This window comes from Hevea brasiliensis, chromosome 14, assembly GCF_030052815.1.
Source record: "Hevea brasiliensis isolate MT/VB/25A 57/8 chromosome 14, ASM3005281v1, whole genome shotgun sequence".
Classification (NCBI taxonomy): domain Eukaryota; kingdom Viridiplantae; phylum Streptophyta; class Magnoliopsida; order Malpighiales; family Euphorbiaceae; genus Hevea; species Hevea brasiliensis.
The window spans coordinates 86,920,136-86,943,284 of NC_079506.1; the positions used below are offsets into that span (position 1 = coordinate 86,920,136).

Here is a 23,149-nt window from a genome sequence, read left to right on the forward strand (position 1 = left end):
TATAGGGCGAGCATGTGTACTCCAAGCCCATTTAAACATTGTAATTGGGCTCCCCTTGGCCCATTAAAAAAATTTATTTATTTATTTATTTTGAAATAAAAGTTTATTAAGGGTGTTGAAATATTGGGATGTTTGTATTTAAATTTTTATCCAAGTTACCTATAAATTTCAACTCAAACTCAATTCAATCATGTCCTTTTCGGTTGAAACTCAACCCATTTTTTAAAATATTTAATTATTTTCTTTATTTTTAATATTAAAATATAATTAATTAATTAAATTAAAAATATAAAATTATTATTTTTATATTTTCATAATTAATTAAAATAAAAAATATCAAAATTAATTAGTTATAATTAATTAATTAATTAAAAATTAAATTTAAATTAAAGCCTTTTAATTAATTTCAATAAAAAAAATTAATTAAATTAGACATCCCAAATAAATGTAGAAATAAAATTTACCTTAATTACCTAAACCCCTATTTCCATGAATCTGTTGCTTATAAAGAGCAGGAAAAATTATGAAAGTTATAGTGCGTGTTTGGCATTAAATTTATAGGGTTTAAACTACTTTTCTAAATAAAAAAATTATTTTAAATATTATTAAAAAAATTAATTTAGAAAAAAATTATATTATTTTTTTAGCATTCTTATTATTTAAATTTATAAAATTTATTTTTAAATTATTTTTTAATACTTTATAATTAATATATTAAAAAAAAGTAATATTTTTAACTATTATTTTAACTGTAATACCAAATAGGCCACATGTGGACTCTAAGCCCAACTATAACTGTAATTGGGCTCGTTTTATGCCCATTAAAAATTTTCATTAATAAATTTTTTTTTTAAAAAGATAAAATGCATTGACAGAAAGATTCATACAAACAATACACACTGTTTCGCGGGACTAAAATCCATAATAAATATCAAAATAAAATAGAATTGAAAGTTTAAATTAAAAAATTGAATAATACAATAACTTTTAATAATTGAGATAAAATTAATAAAATTAAAAATATTGAATAAAATAAAAAAATAAGCTTTTTTTAATCATCAAGGTATTTATGAATATATAAATTGACACTTAAATTTTATTTAAAAAATTTGGATGTCGTCTTTAATTTATATTGTAATTAGTAAATATATCATTAATGGAATCAATTATGAATGCTTTTTGTCAGGCATATGTGTTAACACCAATTTTAATTTCCCAAGAAAGTCAATTAATGATGGGCCTGTACTTGAATTTCACTAAAAATGGGATTCACATAGCTCAATTGCAGATAATTAGGCCCATTTGTCACTATTGGTGCAACTACTCTTAAAAAAAATACTTTTCTAAATATATTAATTTGAAGGTATTAAACATTAATTTAAAATTAAATTTAATATATTTTAATAATAAATTTTAAAATAATAAAATAATTTTTTAAATAATATTAATTTTTTTTTTGAAAAGTCAGGATTAGGCCTATTTATTATGTTATTGTTGTTAAAACTAATTTAAAAAAAAATACTTTTCTAAATATATTAGTTAGAGAGTGTTAAAAATTAATTTAAAATTAAATTTAATATATTTTAATTATAAAAATTTTAAAATAATAAATAACTTTTTAAATTTTTTTTTTTTGAAAATTGCTTTTTTTAATTCATAATCTCAATACTAAACAGAACTTTATATCATTCAACCTTAGCTATGGAATTAAGAGCTAATAAATTGGAATTATAAAATTAAAAGATAGATAATAGCTATATAAATTAATTAATTATATGGATAAAACTAATTGGAGAGGGGCCACAGCAGAAGTTAAAATGATGAAATTTAAGATAAAGACTTAAATTTCAGTCATATGATAAATTCTAAATAGCCAATTAGAGTTATGATAATAAATTAATCAGTAATTAAATGTTTATTTTGGATGATTGTGTTTGGTAAGTGAATAATTGGAGAACCCAACAGAATTAAGTTGGTGAGAAATCAGAATCCATAGCTTTATAATACTGCAATTGCGCATTTCCCTTTGTTTCTTCTGACTTTGAGAGATATATCATTTTCTTTATTTCATTCCATGTATAATTTTCTGTTACAACTTAATTTTCATTGCATTTATATATATGTAGAGTTAGCTGGCTTGCCTACTTCTTATCTTATATGAACTCCCCAGATCCAGCCTCACTGCCTTTATTTTTTTTTTTTTTTTGAGGGCAATAGGTTGAATATTTTTATATGAGTTCAAGTCGGGTTGATATTTTATATATTAGATATTCATTACTCGAATTAATTTACTAATAAAAATATATTTACAGAAATTTAAATGATCAATTAAATTGATAATAATTTATTTAACACAATTGTCAAGGGTTTAAATTTTTTTTTTACTTTAATTAAAATATATAAGTTCAAATGAATTCAGATAATAATAATAATCAAAATTAAGATGAATTTAAATATTAATCTTATTTCAAATCTTGATTTTATGAAATAAAAATAAAACTAAGGATTTATCGGAAGTTAACAATTTAGTATTATAAAAATAAAATTAAGGATTGGATTAATGGGGTTGACATGGACCAAACATCCACCATAAATTAACTATCAAAAAAGCTAGCTTAATTAATAATTATATAATTAAAAAAATAATTTTTTACTAATTATTGTTTAATTTTAGAGTTTGTTTTACTTTCATCTCTTATTTTTAATTTATTATGATAAAATTTTTAAATTTTAATTTTACTTCATAAAAGTCCCTTTAAAAATAATAAAATTATCTTTCGATTCTGCTCCTTAATGATAAAATTATCATTTTATCAATTTATTTTCTTTCTTAGCTTTGTAATTAAATTAATAATAAATTAATATTTAATAAAAAATCTATAAAATTCTTATTTACTATTTTATTTTTGTTTTTTATATGCAAAGTAAAATATTGATGAGACATCATATATTAATAAAATAATATTTAAAATTTAAAATTTATTATTATTTTCAGGTTGTTGCAAATTAAATTTTGATGAATAATAAATAATATATATATAGTTGATAATTTTATTAAAAAATTTAATTAAAATAAAATAATTTTATTATTAATTAATTTAATCATAAAAGTGAAAGAGAAAAAAAAAAAGAAAAATAGTAATTTATTATTTTTAATAGAAAAGAGGAAAAGTGTAATTTTATAATCTGAAAATCTGCTATTACGAAATAAAGAAATTTTTGTGAAATATTATTAAAATTTAGATATTTTATAGTAACAAATTAAGTATGAGGGGCAAAAGTGAAGTAATTCTCAATCTAAGCCTACACCATGGCTTCATTAAAAAAATTCAAATATATATATAAAAATAAAAATTTATCCAACAACAGAAAAAGGACGATTATATTTATAAAATATATTATTAAAATATATTATGGTATTTAAAATTAAAGATTGAAAAATTTTCTATTATAAAAAAAGCTTGAGGTAAGAGAAATATTTATATAATTTTTTAGAATCTATTTAATACGTATATTAGTAATAGTTTTTAATTTAATTTACAAAATTTTTCATTATTAATAAAAATAATATTTTGAGAATAATAAGAAAGTCAACATTTCGTAAAACTCAATCTACACAAAAATATAAATAGATTTATCATGAGAAAATATTAATATTACAATAAATATTTAAAATACAAATGTTATTATGCATATCATAATTATTATTATTTTAAAAAATAAAAATAAAATATGAATAATGAAAAAACTTATGAATTCATTAAAAAATATGTAATTAAATTTATTGTTTATAAAATATCTACAATATGAAATTGTACTTTTATATATAAAATTTTCACTATTTAATTCTATTTGATTTACGTATTGTGAATTGTTAAATTTATATATAAAAAATAATTAATATTATCATAAAATTTTAAATCTATTCAAATTGAAATTTTTTTCCTACTAATATAATTTTTTTTATTATATGAATTTAGATATCCTCTTAATTAGTATTTTTCATAAGCCACTAGATTTTATTAAGATTTAGATAGATTTATTATGAGTGATTTATTTTAATTAATTTTTTTTTTGTCAATGCACTATTAATTTGTGTAAAAAGTCTAATTTTAACATCTTCTCAGCTTTTGAAAGAGATTTCACATGCAATAAATAATAAATAAAGAGAGAAAAATAATATCGAGGAAAAAAAAGAGAATTACAATTTTTAATTAATAAATTATTATTTTTTAATCCAATTTGATCAGCTTATAATAATATTACACCCAATTTTAAAAATTTATCTAAATTATTAAAATTAAAATATTTGAATCGTAGCATAATAAGTTTAATTTCTTGCATCGCATTATTTCTATTTTTAGAAATAAAAGTAATTATATGTTACAAATTATTTGATATATATGCAATGCACATGTTTTAAACACGTGGGTGCATATTTATATTTTTTTAGCAATTAAATTAGTAGTTCAATAATCAACTATTTGTTTCATAATGCAAGATTAAAAAAATCAAATCTTGATCATAAGAAATAAAAATACAATTAAGGAATAGATTAATGGGGTTGCCATGGGCCAAAAATTCACAATAAATTAACCATCAGAATAAAGCTAGCTTAATTAATAATTATATAATTAGAAGTGCTTATTGTCTAACAAATTGATGGTTGATTAAACATTTAATTGAAACCCCAAAACTCACACTAATTAAATTAGAACAAAAGAGTCTCTTTCGCCTTCTACTTCGCTCCCATTATTAACAATGAAAGTGCACACAACAATCCCATAATCTCACTATCTATCCATTTATCTTTCTGGGTTATCGTTAATTAGCCATGTCAGGCTCTTCAGAGAACTCATGCAGCACCAGCTCTGCATACGTGACGAGGAGACGAGTGATAGAGTCGATAGAATCACAAGATGGAGGATCGTCAGGAACCACGTGCGTGCGAAACCAGGGAACGTTCTTGCATAAGAAGGCTCATCAATACTTGCCGGAACAGTTGCGGCCGGGGAAGATTCTGGGGCGATGGATGTTTGTGAGCTTGATGGTTCTAGCTTTTCTGACGATGTTCTCCAAGGTTGCATTGCTAAATACATTGCACTTGCAGAAATCGGAGAAAGCTCATTTGATTATTCACCCAACAGTAGTTGTGGATGATCATTCAGCTGTGAACAATGTTGTGAAGGAAAGAAATTATGGACATCGTGAATCCAAGAAGACACCGTCTTCATCATCTTCATCACCATCATCATCATCATCATCATCATCATCATCATCATCCCTGCAGATCATACCGGTTAGACTAAAAACTCTTCTACTTGGACATTCTTGAATATAATCCAAGAAATTGTGATGCATATAATGATTTTTTAAATATCTTTCATTATTGTAAAATCTTGCAGGATAAACATAATTATTATTCCCTTTTTTTTTATTTTTGATTTTATTTTATAATTTTAACCTTTTTAAGTTGATTTAAATTGGATTTTATCTGAAAATAGTTAATAAAATGACTGCAACAGAAAAAGCCAATTTTCAAATTTTATTGACTTTATTAAAATATAAAAATATTTATACATATATAATATAAATATATACTATTAATTTAATACTATAATTAAAATATTTTCTTAGAAAACATTTCCTTTGAAAATATTTTCCATAGAAACGGAGCCTTAATGACTAATTAAAGAGATGCAGAGATTTGGCTATATATGGAAGAGCACATCAAGATAAAAGGAGCTAAAAATAGGGAAGTACATGTAACACGTTGTAGAAACGTGTACAACTTTGTATACACAATCAAGTAGGGTATGCAACATGATCAGCCATCTAATTTTGTTTTTTTAATATAAATTTTAAATAGTAATAGTTATTAAAAGGTTGTTTTTTTTAATAATTGATGCAATAATTGATGTGTCATTGTCAGGATACATTATTTAGTAAATTTATTATAATTATTAATTATGATAAAATTTACATAAGATTTATCAAAATAAATAATTAAAACTAAATGTTATGTGTAGAATAAATACATTTTAAAATTATTTTCATTATGATAACCCAATTTAATTTCATTCTCAGAATCCAGAAATATGGAAGAAGCCCAACAGTGACAGCTTCTGCAAATGTATTAACAGATCTACAAGTGAAAAAAGTATGTATTTGCATTATTTTACATTCCATTAATTAATAAATTGTTACTTTTTTTTTTCTTTAACTACCATTTACTTGGTTTTTGTAACTTTCAAGTAATTTTTAGGGATTGCAAAGGCCACAAATGGCTATGTTCTAGTTCGTGCAAATGGCGGATTGAATCAAATGAAAACAGGGGTAAACATACCTTAAACTTTATACATGTTCGATAATATTAGCTGTTCTATCTGTTAGCTGTTTCAGTAGTTATCAATTATTTTATTAGCTATTAGTGGTTAACTGTTTATATAATAATTTAAAGTGAAAGTGTTCGATAAAAATAGTTGGATTAACTATTATATTATCTTATTGACTCTATTCAAATGCTTCTTTAACATCTAAAAGTTAAGAAGATAACTTTTCATAAATTACTCTTTTACCCTCTAAAAACTAGTTTAAATATTATGTCACCAAACAATATAAAAAAAAATATTTTAACTAAATTAAAATATTAAACACTACTTTAAAAATTATTGCCGAACATCGCTTCACAGTTTTTCGGTTTTCTTTTAATAAATTATTTCGAGTTACATGTTAATTTGAATTATCCATCATATCGCTATATAAATAAAATTTTGAGTTAAATTCGAATAACTTCATGGATTGCAAACCATTTTTATCAAAATTTTAATTTATTTTAAAAAAATTTATTTATTTAATTATTAATTAAAATTTAAGTTGATCGGATTAAATCAAATGGGCCAGCTTTGAGTCAAGTCATATAAATCGTCAGATTTATCTTTAATTTTTGTAGGTCATTCAAATTTGAGTTATTTCAAATTTTACGCATATTTAAACGAATAACATATGGATTTAAGTTAAATCAAATTGACGAGTTGGATTAAAATTTGTTGTCTCTAATTTGATTAAGATCAAGCAATTGATGATTATAATTATGATTTTTTTTTGTTCCATTTTTTGGATTTCAGATAAGTGACATGGTTGCTATAGTCAAAATTATGAATGCCACTTTGGTTCTTCCTTCTTTGGATAACTCTTCCTTCTGGACAGATTCCAGGTGTGTAAAGAAATTTTTGGTTTAATTACTATGCAAGTAAAAAATAAAATTATTTTTAACAAATTTGATATTCAGTGATTTTAAAGACATCTTTGATTGGAAGCACTTCATTGAAGTTTTGAAAGATGATATTGAAGTTGTGGAGTCTGTTCCAGAACAATATGCATCAGTAGAGCCATTGCAGAAACCTCCCGTATCTTGGTCCAAGGTATGCTTTTCTGTACCTGAAACTTCACAGATTATTTTTGAGTTTATTCTATTATAATTGTACTCTAAAATGGTTGATTTGATTATTTTTGCAGCCTAGTTATTACAGGAAGAACATTGTTTCCTTATTAAAAGGGCATAGAGTGATTAAATTTACACACTCAGATTCTCGCCTTGCTAACAATGGTGTTGCTGCATCGATTCAACGACTTCGATGTCGAGCAATGTATGAAGCTTTAAGATTCACCAAAGAAATTGAAGATTTGGGAAGGAAACTAGTTGACAGACTCAAGAACAATGGTGAGCCATATATAGCTCTTCATCTAAGGTAAATTAACAGTACTGGAGATGGTTGTAGTACTATTGAGCTACAGCTCATTAGTTGATGATATAGTTTCTGGGTTTTTGTTAGTCTGTCTTACTGATTAGTAAAAATATCAATTGCAGATACGAAAAGGACATGCTTGCTTTTACAGGCTGCAGTCATAATCTTACAAAAGCTGAGGATAGAGAGTTGAGGAGAATGAGGATTAAAGTAAAGCATTGGAAGGAAAAAAATATCAATGGTACACAAAGGAGACTTGAAGGATTATGCCCTATGACTCCAAGAGAGATTACTGTGTTTCTTGAGGCAATGGGGTTTCCTTATGATACAAAGATTTATATAGTTGCAGGGAAAATTTATGGGCAAAATGGGATTAAAGCACTAGAAGCTAAGTATCCAAATATATACACTCATTTCACTCTGGCATCAGAGGAGGAATTGAAACCTTTCAAAAATTGTCAGAATCAACTTGCAGCCCTGGATTATATTGTAGCAGTTGAAAGCAATGTTTTTATTTACAGCTATGATGGAAATATGGCCAAGGCAGTCACAGGTCACAGAAGATTTGAAGGTTTTCGAAAAACCATCATCCCCGACAAGTACGTATGCTTATATGACCTGGCTATAATGTCAGATCTTTGTCAATTTTTGATCTTAAATGCATTATTTTTTTTTGAATGAATGTTTGCTTTATGTTTTGCAGATTAAATTTTGTAAGACTGATAGACAGATTAGACAATGGTATGATATCTTGGAACAAATTTTCATCTGAAGTTAGGAAGTTGCACAGAAATAGAATTGGAGCTCCTACTCGTAGATTGCCTGGAGAATCCCCAAGACATGAGGAAAATTTTTATGCAAACCCTTTTCCAGGTTGTATATGTGACAAGTCAAGACCAAGGATCTTGCAGACAATAAACTTGATAAAATAGGATGAATAGCCAATCTAACTTTACCGAGGATTATAGGATTGTGCAATACAAATGATCAGAGAAATTTAGAGGAATGTTTTGTGCTCTTTAGTTTTGCTTTGGAGGTTAGATTGTTCAAGATGTGGTGTGCATACTGAGTGTCGAGAAGTGTACATTATGTACATTGATTTTGAAGCTCTAGCCAGCACTCAATAAAAATATAACTCAAGCCTCAACCTAAGAAGGAAAGAAAGCGAGATTACAACTTTGTTTGCAACACCAAAAAGTAAATGTACCTTTAATTCACAGATTCAATTTTAACCGTTTGATAGCTGATCTTATTGAATCACTGATCCAATTTCAACTGTTTGTGACTCTTTCTGCTTCTTTCCTTCTGTTACAGAAAATTTAACTGAGAATCGATGTTCAATGAAAATTTCAAGTAAATTGAAAAATAATCCAATCATTCATCCTCCATACACAATTCTCAAACAATCCTCTCAGCCAAAATGACTGGGTAGCTTAACAAAATGTTCACTGAAAAAATACATGTAGACCAGCAAAATGAGATTCATAGCAACAAGAATAAGGTTTTCCATTTCAACATTTACTAGAAACTATTAACCCAAACCAATTTTCTCAAATTTCAATCTATCTTTGTTTTTTTCCCGTCATCTATCAAAGCCACAAAGCTAAGCACTCGCCTAAGTGTACATGATATGGGAATGGTAGGATGATCCATCTAACTATACCAATCAAGAAAGAGGATTGAAAATGTAAGTACAAACAGAAAAAGCAAGAGAAAGGTCCTGCTACTGCTATTCCGCTGTATAGCTTGAGACAACTCTTTGTTACCAAGCTCAACATTCTTTGTAGCTTCAACTGCCTGTTGTAAGGAATATATAGCAACCAAAAAAAGGAAGGCAATTAGAAAAGATTATAAATTGCATATAAATTGAACACTCAGAAAAAAAAAAAAAAAAAACAATTATTAACAACCAGATACAAGCTGTTCGCCCAGTAAAGTAGGTTTTCAATTACTCTATGAAATGTGCCCAAGTTCAACTGATTAGGGATTTAAAACATCAAGAAAATTCAGATCTAGAAACCTGAATTTAACAAGGAATATTTTTTAGTACTGAAACCTGATTGTGGAGAATTAAACAAACAGAATCTTGGAACAGCAGCATAATTTGCAAGCGCGAAAGGAAACTTGATTTAAAGAAATAAAAGGAGGAATGAGAAAATTGGAAACAGTCCAGAGATTCTAAAACATTAATGCAAAAACAGATAGAGCCTTAATCTGCTGCTACTGGGCATTACAACCCTATTTATACAATTCCCCTCCTAGTGACACCAAATTACTCAAATCCTAAACTAAATAGGATTAACTCAACCAATTGTTGCAGAATATAGCCTGATTACTAAAACATCCATTCCAAAATAGGAAATATCCGACCTGAAATTTAACTAAGAAGAATAAATTTTCTTGCGCACAGCCTTATCATATCTTATAATCACCAAAATGCATGCTTGATAACTTGAAGAATCTAATGGAGCATAATGGAGTATTTGAATGTACTGTAATGAAATGCATCTCTAGTTTATTCTTCTATTGACTTTTTGGTTTTGTTGCATTCTTGCATTCCATTATGTTCCATTTCATTCTACCAAACATGCTCAAAAATCATGGCCAGAAATTTCAAAATTTTCAGTGTAACATGATAACTGCGTTTTATGTTCTCCTGAATACCAAAAACGAGAGGTAGAAATGTCCTACTGTCATCGTGCTATGGTTGCCATATTAAGGTAATGCAGCAACAGATAGGCGCTCATGCAACATGACTGCATACCTCCTCTGGTAATTTGAGTCCATGATAAGTTAGTACATTACTTTATATAAACCAAACAGCTAGGAAGCAATGATGTAGAGGCAAAAGAGAAACTTAAATGACATTGAACGATTTTTTGTATTTCTTTGTGGCCCTAGATTTACAATGAAAATGGCATTCTGCTCACAATTCATTGTCTTGAGCAATGATATTCCAGTCAGGAAGTAATAAAGATAAATAGTTTATATAAGGTTAATAGCATTGCAAAAATTCTAGCAAGATAACAGAAGCAGCAAATATAACCATGATGGATAAATTCCTGACCTGTTCATACAGAAGCTCTATCTGCTGTGCTTGTTGTAGAACATGTGTGGACATTAGATGATTCAATGCAGACATTTCAACCATTTTAGTTTCAGTTTGTTGAGCTGCATCTAGAAGACTAGACAACTCTACCTGCATCACAAATAAAGAAGCAGTCAGTGTCAACAAGGTGCTCAAAGATCAAGTGAGAACTATGGAGGACCAGATGTTAGAAAGGTTGCAAAAATCTCACCAAACAACAAATAAGCAGATTACCTGAAGTGCACGAGTTTCATCATCCAATAATTGCTGCTGAACTCTAAGAGGCTCTGATTGAATTTCATTAGTATCCCCAAGCTCTGAATTGTTCATTTTAGATGAATCTGCGGAACTTGAATTTGCAACCCGGTTAGGTTTTCTTCTTGGCATCCTTTTATTAATAGCATCTTGGAACCGTATGGCTCTTAGTTGATCAAACTGCGCTGTTACTGAATGGAGTTTCTCACTTAGAATCAAAACCTGCAGTTACAAAGTAGCATAACAGTAAATTAAATCAGCAAAAAAGGCCTTTCTGTAATAAAATTTAGCTCAAGAAAGACTTTAATAAAGACAAGTAACTATGATGAAAAAGAAGAGGGTTTGCGTCAGACAACACATAGAAGTACAAGCTATTCCCTTCAATTAATAACGAGTACACAAGCAATCATACAGTTATCAAGGTAACAACCATAATTGAACCTGGGATTATTGGACATTTGCATATGCCAGTTACATTTAAGGCAAGCCAAGTCCTGATTTTCAGGAGTAAAATATCCAGTTAAGACAAATACTTGCCAGGCTAGTCCATGTGTGAATGCCCTTCAGGCAGCATCAAAATGGCAAGCCACAGATTTCCAATATGCAGCCTCACCCTCCTCTATGCATGTGTACATCAGTAATTCAGTAGGCATATGATGGCCTAAATGATTCTCAATAAGGAAGAAGCCCAAATCTTAATCTAAATTTAGTCAAATGAGTTATAACTGAACCTCACAATAACACTTATTTCAAGCAATTATCCATTTTACTATACTTATTTTACAATTTACTATCAAAATTCAGAGTCCATAATTGGATTTTATTCTTACTACAAGTGACACATAGAAGAATCATATCTATACAAAATAACAATCTTCATTCATACTCAGTTATCATAGGAAAAGGGAGGAAAAAGGGGATGATTTGCCAAGGCACGCAAACACTCCAGCCCTTCACCAGTATATCTTATATATAATCAATAAGCATAATAAAAAATTAAGAGAAGCAGTCTCACCACCCCATGTTTGTGTGCTACAGTGTCAGTATTGGAGTTGTCGCCTCTGATGCCAAGCCAACCCTTAGTGTTTGCATCTTCATCATTTATGCTATTTTTAAGAAGATCAATTTGTTCTTTACATGCTTTGATAAATGCCATAACCTGTGAAAATTTGACACAGCAGAAAATGCATAAGCAAATATCAAAAAAAGGGGACAAAAAGGCCAAACCAAAACTATAAACTCAGTTAAAGTAGACAAAAGATAGCAATTTGCTAGGAAATTAATGTGTGATCAATCCCATTGAAGAGAAAGTAATTATGCAAATGTAGAATATAAACGTTTAAAGGCCAGTACAATGACAAGAACACATTTTATCATAGTTGGCTTCCCATATTTTCAGAAAAGGTTGGACAAAGCAAACATTTTTTGCATTCAATCTGGGCTTATAAGAATCCACCCAAGTAATATGTGAAACCAGAAACTTCAATGCCCTAAGCTATCACCCAATTAGGGGCTAATGTGATAATTCCATTTCCAGGCAATAGAGGATTGGAAAAGTTAAGAACCAAGTCAGAGAGCAAAAATAGTCACATAACAAAGAATATTTACTTATATGATCAAACTCAATTAAACATTAACAACTTGTTTGTTATGTGGTATATCAATGATGTTTACAAATACAATGGCCCAGACAAGATATGTTCCAGAACTTACCTCATGTTCAATACTATCCCTCTCCTGTTCAGTGGTTCGGTGGGGATCCACATAATCTTTCCGATGCTTTATTATAAACTGTTCCAAAGTTCCAATGCTTTCGAGCTAAAAACCAGAAAAATCCATATAACTAATGTTGCACAATTTCTTTCAAAAATAAAAATAATAGCACTTTTTCTAAAAAAAGAAAAAAAACACAGACAGCATGTCAATTATTATTTCCACAAATCACTTCTAGCAGTCAGAATGGTATTGTGGCAACAGCAACATACCGTTGTTAGTGCAGCCTTGGTAAAAGGTAAGTGCTGTCGAGGTTTATGAATAATGAAAGATGCCAAAATGGCTGCCAATTTGGACTGTCAAAGGACACACACCGCACAGAAAAATAGAAATCAGAAACAACATTATGAAATCACTACGGTAATTGCAAACATCTGTTTACACACATCCATACACACACATGTAATCACCCAATAAGATCATCACCACAAATGATTTGCCAATGTATACACACAAAAAGGTATGCTAAGCTAATTTCCAAAAATACAAATAAAATGTTAGGAGAGGTCTGATGAGTGCAAATAGGCAATAATCAATAAAAGAAATCAGCATAATAAAATCTGCAAATTCACACACAACAGAGTTTGGAATTGGAAGCTTAAAAATATCAAATTAGGGATTGAAAGGAATTCAAAGAGGGACAAAAAAAAAAAAGATTACCTCATTGTACCCCAAAGAAACAGCAGTGTTCCTCACTGCATCTTTAAAGTCCTCAGTCCTGTCTCTGACTCTTGTCATTGTTTCACCATCTACCAGAAAAGACCATCACAACTGATTGCCCATTCCAACACACAGATAAATAAAATTTAAAAGAAATAAACAAGTTATGCAGCCCAAGTGAGAATAAAGGCAAAATCACAGACAAACAAGAAAACCAACCTGTATATTGTCGGAAGCCGAATTGTTGAACTCATTTACAAAGATCTGCTAAAGTTAATTTTGAATTGCTTGTACCCAGAGGAATTGAACTCCAAAAGATATACCAAATTTCAATCTAAAGTAAGGACAAGCAAATGCAAACTGCCCATGAAAATTTTATTTTGTAAATCTAATTAAGCAGGACGCGAACTACACATAACATCAATGCTCATAAAATAAATATGGGTTGACTATCACCCAACAAAAAGGAAACATACGAAGTAGGAGAAGCAAAAAGGTACCTGATCCTTGGAATTGATGTGGGGATTTTGATCCACGGAACAACCAAACTCAGCTTTGCTTCATAAATTCTGCTTGGAATTGATGTGGGGAAACTGAACTGTGTCAGATTGGATTGGTTATTTCGGTTCAACCTAGAGCTGGGTCCAAATTGTATGGGTTGGCCCAACCCGAATAGAAGAAAAAGCCCATCTATTTTGCTGGAAAGTGAATCTGACGGTTGCTTAAATAAAGACTTCAACTTCAACACTCAGGATTTCAGTTCTTGTTCACCGCTTCAGTTGCTCCGGTTCCAGGAAGGAACGCTTCTGCGATTCAAGTAGCAGGAACCCTGCAGGTTGATTATAGCCAATCACTTTCATTTCAAGTTTGTCTTTAATTCTCCTATAGTTTCTTTAACATAGCATCTTTAATCATGTCTCTCTTGCAAATGTAAATCTGATTTTCGAATCCTCCATTATCTGATTTCCTTTATCTGTTTATCATAGTTTTAGCTCAGAAACTTGAAAATCTGGACTGGGTATCTTTTACTTGAATGGTTCATGCATATTTCTGATTTCTTTTTAATTTCATGTCCTTTCCTTGGATGCAAACAGAATTGCTTAGTGATTTGCTCTTTTATGCCAGTTTAATGGAAATGGGTCGTTGATACTAGCTTCAGTTCGGTCATTCTGTTGAAGATTCTGTTTGAATGATGTAACTTAGTTATGAGACAATTTGGATTATAATTAATAAATGCATTTCTTATACAGTGGCTTGTTTTAAATCAAAATGAAAGGAAAACATTGCTAAATCATATGTAAGATTTGTTGATTTCCAGGAGGTTATGCAACAGAACGACCCGTTAGTAATTAGGGAGTTACTTATCATGCAGGGAACATGGGTTTGTGGACATTACTGGAGGGCTGTCTTCTTCTTGCAAATGCCCTAGCAATATTAAATGAAGACCGGTTCCTTGCACCAAGAGGTTGGAGCTTCTCTGAGCTATCCGGAGGTCGAACAAAGTCTTTCAAGGGGCAGCTTATGGGGCTTATTTATGCAACCCAGTACATGAGAGTTCCTCTTATCATACTGAATGCCATTTGCATTGCTGTAAAGCTAGTGTCTGGATGATGCCACTGAGGTAATAAATGATCATATGTTTGTGTTTATATCTGCTTAATAATAGCTTATGCTTTGTCTGAATGGATATTATGTCAAGTGTTAGTGGAACACAGAGAGGGTAACCCCATTTAATGGGACTGGTTTGTTAAATATAAGATGTTAAATATGGACAGAAAGGGGGTTGCACCTTGTAATGAACTAGTTCATGGGTTTCCTTTCCTCATCCTTTATTGGCTAATCTTTAATTGCCTTTGCTTCAAAGTTCAACCCTTAAATAGGCTGATTTCCTTTTGAAACAAGAGTGGACAAATGCATATTTGTGTATCAGAGAGCTTATTCCCCTTAGTTTGATCTAATGTGCTGTTGCTTTTTTTTTTCCTACTATATTTTAACTTACATTGAATGAATGTATGTTTCTTTGTTATAAAAAAAAAGGGCATTTGCAGTTTGATGCTTGCTTTATTTGCTGCACCTGCTGGGTTCATTTAGTTGCTTCTGACTATAGGAGTCTGCAAAAAGAAGATTCTTTTGGAAAGGCGAAAGCATATAGAAAATTCAAGAAAGAAGGCAGTTGAAATTCTTGTTTGTATGATTATTGAGTTTAAGGTTGTATCCCTAGCTTTAAAAACATGATCAGTTGTGCAGATGAGAATATTTTGTGTTTGGGAAAAGTTTATAACATGGTGTTTGTATTCTTTTAGAAGTTTTACAAATTGACCTAAAATATGAAAACTTTGCTGCGCCATAACCTAAATTTGTATGTATGCCAGCATTCAGTGGAAGTATAATTTTTCTTGATAATTGCTGCGTGTTGAAGTGAGGACGATCCTTACTGATGGCTGAATGAGACGCCACTTACTGCTTTTAAGACGTGGTCATCTAGGCTTGTGGCTAACCCTGGACTTCACCTTTCTGAATATGTGTTAATTCTGTTAGTGTTTGTCTTTGTGCAGTGAGCTTTCTGCGATTGAAAAACCCAGCATGTGTTGAACTTTGGCAAAGTTGTCATTGGTGTTCTCTTCTTCAATTAATGCTAATTAACTTTACTGGCTTTACTTGAGAAACACAATGATTCAACCAAGGTCTAAATGTATGATGATTGGTGTTGGACATGGCTGCTACCACCTTTATGTTCAAGCGGTTATCTGTATTTGCGGGTTGAAAGGGTTCAGGATAACTAATTTGTTATTGGTAGGTAGATTGTGGCGCTAGATTTTCAAAACCATTGCCATGTTACTTGTTCAAAGTTTTTGGGTGAGGCTATCTACAAATGTATTATACAATCCCCTGAGGACAGCCAGCAAGTCTCCTTCCCCTACCCCAACAATTCAAACGTGGCTGACCCTACAATTAGATCAGTATTATAATCAGGCAGGCTATTCCATCTCCTTTGCATTTCCCCCATAGTTATTTAGTAGCCAACATATTTCATCTGCAATTTTTCTTGCTTATTTGTAATGATAGCTGCAACCTACGAGGTATCCGTCAAGCTATCATAACATTTGAGTGTTAATGGAATTGAAGTACAAGGATCTATAAATTTAACATCTAGTGTTTATGATATATATAGATATCAAAATTAATTTGATAGATTTTTTTTCCTTTTCCTTTTTATTTTAATTGGTCAAAACCTTTCAATTTCTATGTCTTATTTTTTTTTATTGCGATATCTAATTTTAAAATTTAATCTATTTTAATTATTATTAACTGTTAAAAATTGCATTTATCTCAATTGCTATAGACTATCTATAAAGTAAAAAAAAAAAAAAATACCAAAAAACATACTATAATTATAATGAATATGAAAATTAAAAATTATGAAAAAATTTTCTTTAATTATTCACTTTAGTCTATTAACTTATAAAATTGAAGCACTAATTTTTTAAGCCTATATATAAATGTATTTTATATGTATATGAAGTGAAAATAATTAAATAAATTGTAATAAATTATAAATAAGAATTTTATATAAAAGATTATCATTTAATAATAATATTGTAAAATTTTTAAGTTAAATTAGATAAAAAATTAAAAATAAACTAAATTGAAGTTTAGTTTAATTAAGTTTCAATTCATTTTATTTTGCCGGCTCACTATCGTTGATGCGCTTAGATAATATTGTCGAGAAGGACTCTTGCAATGCATTCCATATCTTATCTAGAAAGACCTTCCCTCTAATTGTCCTTCCTCTCTCTTAATTCTAGACTTGCAGTAATTGAATTTTTAATAACATATACTCTTGGTAATGACATTACAAAGATAAGAATGACATGTCTATTTTTGAGAAAATCCTAGCCTATCACCTGAATTTCAATTACTTTGCATTATTGTGGTTTACCAAGAAAGCTACATATTGAGAAAGATTAACATGATTCATTTCTCTAACACATCTATAAGCAAAATCAAATTAAATTTATATATATAATGGATATTTTCATTTCTTAGAAGCTGAAAAACATGAATAAAATTATGAACACTTCACTTGTGACAATCCAGAAATGGCAGATGAAGTAGTGTAACTTCCACATTTGCAGATAAAGGTCATTTTACAATTGTGGGAATGTGTATCCCATCCATCAATCAAACACAACAATATGCCCAATAAATTGAACCAAAAACCAAAAAGGAGGCAAAACGAAGTTTTGCCAATTCCTCATAATGGAAGTCGGATCCGAAGGAAAGCACACTGAAAAATAGTAAAGCAACACACACAGATTTCAAATTTTGGACGGGGTATTCAGGCATCTGGCACAGAAGCTGCAGCTCGTTTCATTGATGCAGACTTGATAAGATGATTGTAGCTTCCTTTCTCCTTGAAAAGTTGGGAGAAATGATGTTTGCAATATAAAACACCCTCGAGGGCTGCATAATTTGATGGGGATATGGAACAGCCACCATGAGAGCATTTGAAACATGACTTGTGATAGGCCTGGCTCTCCACTGTTACCTGTAGTTTTTAGGTAGAACAAACCCACATTACAATTATGAACTACATTTTTCAGATGGTATACAACTGGAACTCACTAGAAAGATGAATAAATAAATATATATCTTGATTTTGAGATAAGCCACCGTTTCTTTCATGCCACCAATACTTTTGTGCACAAACAAAGTTGATTAACAAACAATATTTCATCAAAGGCAATTTTCTCCATTTTCTCTCCCTTTTTCAAGGAAAATGACTTTAAGGCTTTCAAAAATAAAGTCATTTGCCAGACTGCAACAATTTCATAAAAGATTCTATAATCCACCATCATCGACCACCACCGCAGCATGCCATTGGCTTTCATTAGTTATCATTGGTAGCTAGTGCTAGGTGGAATTCACCATTTCTTGTGTGGTTACTCTTCTATTCAAATACATTCAAACCAAAAAGAGTCCATGTAAATCCAATGTCCTCGTAGTAATCTTTGTTGAAGGAAATGAATTCCTTTTTAATCTAATTAAAATGCCACAAATTGATTTCCATTTGGTTTCATTATTATAATATAACCAAATAATAGAAAATTATTCAGATTTTTTTAGAAATGTTTTCTGAAGAAAATATTTTCCGGACAAACTATTTCTGTGTGTTAAACAAACAACAATTTGAGAAAGAGAGAGAGAGGGAGAGAGAGAGAGAGAGAGAGAGAGAGAGATGGGGATGAAGGTAAATTGTTTATATCCTTCTGCAGTTAGCGAAATCCCCCTTAACTAACAATGTAATAACATATAACTATCTCTCAACAATCCATTTCCCTCAAGCCTCTTACAGATGGTAAGACATAACAAAAAATAGAGCGAAACACAGCTGTCTTACTAACAGATATATTAACAGGACGTTAATATAGAAATGCATCTTGGTAACAGATTAATGCTTGCTTTGAAGGAAACTATTCAGGAATCTTTGACAGATGACCAGTTAATACTTGGTAAATGCCTAAGCAGACTTTCTAAAAGCCTAGAGTGGGGAGGTAGATGAATCCCAGTAAGAGACAAGTAGCTGCAACTTGAACCCACAAGCAAGCAAATCTCCTCAAGGCATCATATGTTGCAATCAAAGTTTAATAGAAGTGATTCCTGTGGGCTTGATGCAGGTGACTGCTGAATGCAGTCAAACAATGTAAACTACAAAAATGACTTCTAAGTTCTGAGATTCTTAAATGCACCCAAAAAAAAAAAGACTGCTCATATTCTTTGGAATACCAAACTGCAGTTTTTGGGGTAAATATTCCATTCTACAAAAGGCATCCCCAGTGAACAAGCATGTGACTGGAAGAGCAACCTTACTGTTGTGCCAAGGTTTGCTCCCTGCATATTACATTCTATGACTAAAATTCAATCCTGATTCTAGCAGAAGTATAAGGAACTTGTGATCTAGTTTACTTCCTAGGATGCCTACATCTATGTTAAAAAATAAATGAACCATAAGAATCTACTAGGAAAAGGACTGATATTAACACCTCCACCAATCATGGCAGAGAACTGGAGCTTACACTGAAAGCATTGATCTGCCAAATAGTCGAACAACTTAAACAGTTTGCAGATCTTCTAAGCAAATTAACATATTGTTTCTTGTTGCTTTTGTTTTAAATTTGAGTAGCCCTTAATCAATGGGTTGACATCATAAAGGATATGCATGTTTTTATTGTCATTAAGAGATGTATTATTCAATGTTGCTGTTGTTGAAAGCTGATAATCCATTTCTTCCCTTGCCCATCCAAATATACACCAACACACCAACACACAGCCCGTACACAACGCCAAAAAAAGAAAGAAACAGGAACTGCTTAAAAAATTTCTTTAAAAAAAATTGATTCATGAATAGTCCTCTCACCAAGTTAACAATATCAATATGTGGGATCAAATTCTCCTCATAATGGTGTTACGCATTAAGTTATATTGTGCCTAGCTCTGTATATGTTCGTGTCGCACCAACATTGTGACTTCTCAAATGAGACCTAATATTTTGTCTTAAAATAATTTTTCTTAGTTAAACTTCATTCGTATTGACTTCATAAGCTAGCAATTCAAGAGACGGCCTAAATCAACTGAAGAAAATCATAATAAGTAAAGCACTTGAATTCTGAAGCAGTGAAAACTTTCAGGCAACAATATATGCACGATATCATAGAATATGAACTTAAATCTTCATCCAATCATACCTTCTCAAGTGGATAAGCAGTTTTACCACAAGTGGCACACTTTTCTTGCGTCCCAGAAAACATGCCAGCAGCTTTACTAGGTGACCTTGTCTGAAACCAGAACAATTTATTGAGAATCAAATTCCAGGCAACATATCACAGCCCCATGTGCAGAAATACACTAATCATAGATAAATATATATAAACATATTCAGTGTTTGAGTGAATGTTTACCAGCTCAGGAGTCAACTTCTCAGCTGACTTTGCAGCTGTTGAAAATGAAATTAATTGCAATTAAACAAGTTACAACAAAAATGATTTTAGAATTGAATACAAAAATTTAGCCTAGCAAAGGTAAGATGCTTACGTGATTGAAAATTTTTGTTGAAATTACCCGTCTCCTTGAACAGCTGCTCAAAGTGAGGCTTACAGTAGAGTACACCCTCCATCGAGGAATAATTGCTTAGCTGAATACATATGATTCACAGAATCCAATAAGCTCAAAGACAGATACTCTATATATAAATCATCTTGTCAAATCTGGGTATATAATATGAACAGTTCCCTATAACAAAATATTGGTTCCAAAACTTGGAAAATGCTATCAACTCAAATGTTGGTAATGCCACTTATCAATGATAAACTTTCTCCCTCAAGTTAATCTCTCAATGGTTTATAGAGATATAAAAGAGAAAAAGAAATAAGGTGTAATCAGGAATCACTAGCATCCTAAACGGCATAGGCTGAGATCTTCAACAAACAAGCAACAAGTGCTTTCACGCAATCAATGTTATTAAACACCCTAAAAGCTTAATAGGCTACTTGGTCGACTTGGTTCTAGGAGTGTGTTGTTTTATTTTGTTTGACGAAATGATCTTTCTATTGAAATTTTATATTTAAGAAATTATTTATTTTATATTTATATATTTAAAAAATTATATCTAAATAACACTAGAAATAATTATATTTAAATAATATATAGTTAAAATAATTAATAATAAATAGATAATTATTTAAATAGAAGAAGATAAGAAGAATGACAAAGTTGATATGAACCATATTCACCATTACATTAACAAGAAAGCAGAAAAATAAGCTAAGACAAAGATTAAGATGTTAGTACCTTTAAAGTGCCTTTGCAGTGAAAGCACTTAAAGCAAGACTTATGATACGGAACACCGTCTGCTGATAGAAGTTCCATGGGATATACAGTCTTCTCACAGGCCTTGCATTTCTGCTGGGTGCCAGTAAAAGACATAGTCGCTGCTGAAGAATCTGTATACGTCTTAGATCTGACTGCTCTTTTACCTCACCAAGATCACCTACTAATAAAAAAATGTAAAAAAAATAAATACACAGATCAGTTTTGCTATAAAATTTTTCTCTCTAAAACAATCTTCACTGCTCAACAAATTTTACAAAACCAAAAGAGAAAATTATCAAAAGTTATGGATTTTAAATTGAAATTGACATCATTTGGAACTCGAAGAAAGTAAAATTTTCAATCTTTACCATCTGGGTGTTATTACCAATAAAGTATAAACCTCAAGAGAAAATTTTTGCTACCGATCTGAGAACCCAAAAGAAAGAAAAATGCAAGCACTTAAAAATGAAAACAACTCAGCTAAATCCCAATTCGCTGATCCAATAGGAGTAAAAAACACACAAGCAAAAATGGGTTAAGATCCGAAAATAGCAAAAAACATGACAATGAGATTAAAAAAAAGTCAATAGCAAGGTGCTTACCAAAATGGAAGAAGAAGAAGAAGAAGAAGAAAACTTGAGCTGAAACAGTCGATTTGGGAGTCAAAGAAAGAGAAAGACACCCAAAAAAAAGGAGGAAATTTAATGAAATGAAAGTGAGAGTGGAAGAGGGCTTAAGCTGTCTTTAAGGAACAAAATAAAAACGGAAGTATAGTGATATATATAGAAAGAAGAGAGGAGATTGTGTACTTTTTGCAGCGAAGGGATGGAGAGAAGTGGATGATGATGAGAGAGAGAGAGAGAGAGAGAGAGAGAGAGAGAGAAATATGTATGTATTGTTGCGTAGAAGGCAATTGGGTCCACAATCTTAACCAAAATTTCTATTCCTATGTGTTTGTCTGGTTCAAAGATAGCGAGGCTTTGTTCTTCTGTGTTTGTTTGGGTTGAATTTTACACCTTCAATTCTCGCCGTTCTCTAAAATCTCCACTCTCCTACTCGGAGCCGTAGAGAAGTGTATTTCTGTACTCTGTATTGCCCCTTGAATGCAATCATCAGATTTGATCTCAGACTTGAAATTATATTTTTGTGAATAAAAAAAAAATCTCATTTTAAGAAAAATGATAAAAAAAAATTAAAGTTTTAACAAATTTATAATTTTATCCTTAATTAAAAAAATTACTAATTAAATTTAAAATTAATGACTAACATGACGGTTAACAAATCTTAATGAAAAATAAAAATTAAATAATTTTTAAGAAAACTAATTTTCTGTTCTTATAAAAAAATTATAGAAAACTAATTATCTGTTCTTATAAAAAAATTATATTTTTAAATTTTAATAATTTTATTAAAATTTAAAAATATTCTAATCTATTCTATTTTTCTAATCTATTCTATTTAAAAATATGGATTTTATTATATTTAAATATAGAATAAATTGCATACATTGATGGTGCAAATTAAACCAAATCACATTATAAAAAAAAATGCCATTAAGATAAGGTTATGAAAGTTGAGAATCGACAATGTTGCAATTGCATAATATTTTTTATAATAAAATGAAGAATAAATATTGAAGGAATTTTAAAAAAAAATTATAATCGATCAAAATTGTGTTGTTTTAAATGTGAATTCTAATTAAAAAGTTTAATAAAAAAGGATGCAACTAAATTAGATTACACCAAGGATCAGCCAT

General features: G+C 29.9%; 4 protein-coding genes across 11 annotated transcripts; 2 read left to right on the forward strand and 2 right to left on the reverse strand.

The window, feature by feature from the left end:
- Positions 1-4,610: 4,610 nt before the first annotated feature.
- LOC110640945 (O-fucosyltransferase 19) lies at positions 4,611-9,005 on the forward strand. The gene is made up of 8 exons (XM_058133686.1): positions 4,611-5,299; positions 6,088-6,160; positions 6,266-6,336; positions 7,128-7,216; positions 7,292-7,424; positions 7,519-7,751; positions 7,871-8,347; positions 8,452-9,005. Exons 1-8 carry the CDS (start codon positions 4,835-4,837, stop codon positions 8,678-8,680), a joined length of 1,770 nt encoding a protein of 589 aa, XP_057989669.1. The 5' UTR covers positions 4,611-4,834; the 3' UTR covers positions 8,681-9,005.
- A 79-nt stretch (positions 9,006-9,084) lies between these two features.
- On the reverse strand, positions 9,085-14,150 carry LOC110640946 (syntaxin-81). Of its 2 annotated transcripts, none has more exons than XM_021792504.2 (9): positions 14,025-14,150; positions 13,744-13,858; positions 13,525-13,613; positions 13,077-13,160; positions 12,805-12,909; positions 12,107-12,250; positions 11,071-11,313; positions 10,816-10,947; positions 9,085-9,545 (listed from the first exon to the last, which is right to left on the reverse strand). In XM_021792504.2, exons 3-9 carry the CDS (start codon positions 13,600-13,602, stop codon positions 9,402-9,404), a joined length of 930 nt encoding a protein of 309 aa, XP_021648196.2. In that variant the 5' UTR covers positions 13,603-13,613; positions 13,744-13,858; positions 14,025-14,150; the 3' UTR covers positions 9,085-9,401. The 2 variants fall into 2 exon arrangements, with proteins under 2 accessions (XP_021648196.2, XP_021648198.2); XM_021792506.2 differs by having other exon boundaries at positions 13,525-13,635.
- Positions 14,151-14,213: 63 nt separating this feature from the next.
- On the forward strand, positions 14,214-16,522 carry LOC110640947 (uncharacterized). 4 transcript variants are annotated; one of them, XM_021792512.2, is made up of 3 exons: positions 14,214-14,359; positions 14,897-15,145; positions 16,080-16,522. In XM_021792512.2, exon 2 carries the CDS (start codon positions 14,902-14,904, stop codon positions 15,133-15,135), a length of 234 nt encoding a protein of 77 aa, XP_021648204.2. In that variant the 5' UTR covers positions 14,214-14,359; positions 14,897-14,901; the 3' UTR covers positions 15,136-15,145; positions 16,080-16,522. The 4 variants fall into 4 exon arrangements, with proteins under 4 accessions (XP_021648204.2, XP_021648200.2, XP_021648201.2 ...); XM_021792508.2 differs by lacking the exon at positions 16,080-16,522 and adding an exon at positions 15,562-15,927; XM_021792509.2 differs by lacking the exon at positions 16,080-16,522 and adding an exon at positions 15,573-15,927.
- Positions 16,523-17,625: 1,103 nt separating this feature from the next.
- Positions 17,626-22,562, reverse strand: LOC110640965 (LIM domain-containing protein WLIM2b). Of its 4 annotated transcripts, none has more exons than XM_021792546.2 (6): positions 21,996-22,562; positions 21,373-21,571; positions 20,617-20,716; positions 20,484-20,518; positions 20,271-20,360; positions 17,626-18,073 (listed from the first exon to the last, which is right to left on the reverse strand). In XM_021792546.2, exons 2-6 carry the CDS (start codon positions 21,505-21,507, stop codon positions 17,864-17,866), a joined length of 570 nt encoding a protein of 189 aa, XP_021648238.2. In that variant the 5' UTR covers positions 21,508-21,571; positions 21,996-22,562; the 3' UTR covers positions 17,626-17,863. The 4 variants fall into 4 exon arrangements, with proteins under 4 accessions (XP_021648238.2, XP_021648237.2, XP_057989671.1 ...); XM_021792545.2 differs by having other exon boundaries at positions 21,373-21,574; XM_058133688.1 differs by lacking the exon at positions 21,996-22,562 and adding an exon at positions 21,762-21,799 and having other exon boundaries at positions 21,373-21,574.
- Between the last annotated feature and the right edge of the window lie 587 nt (positions 22,563-23,149).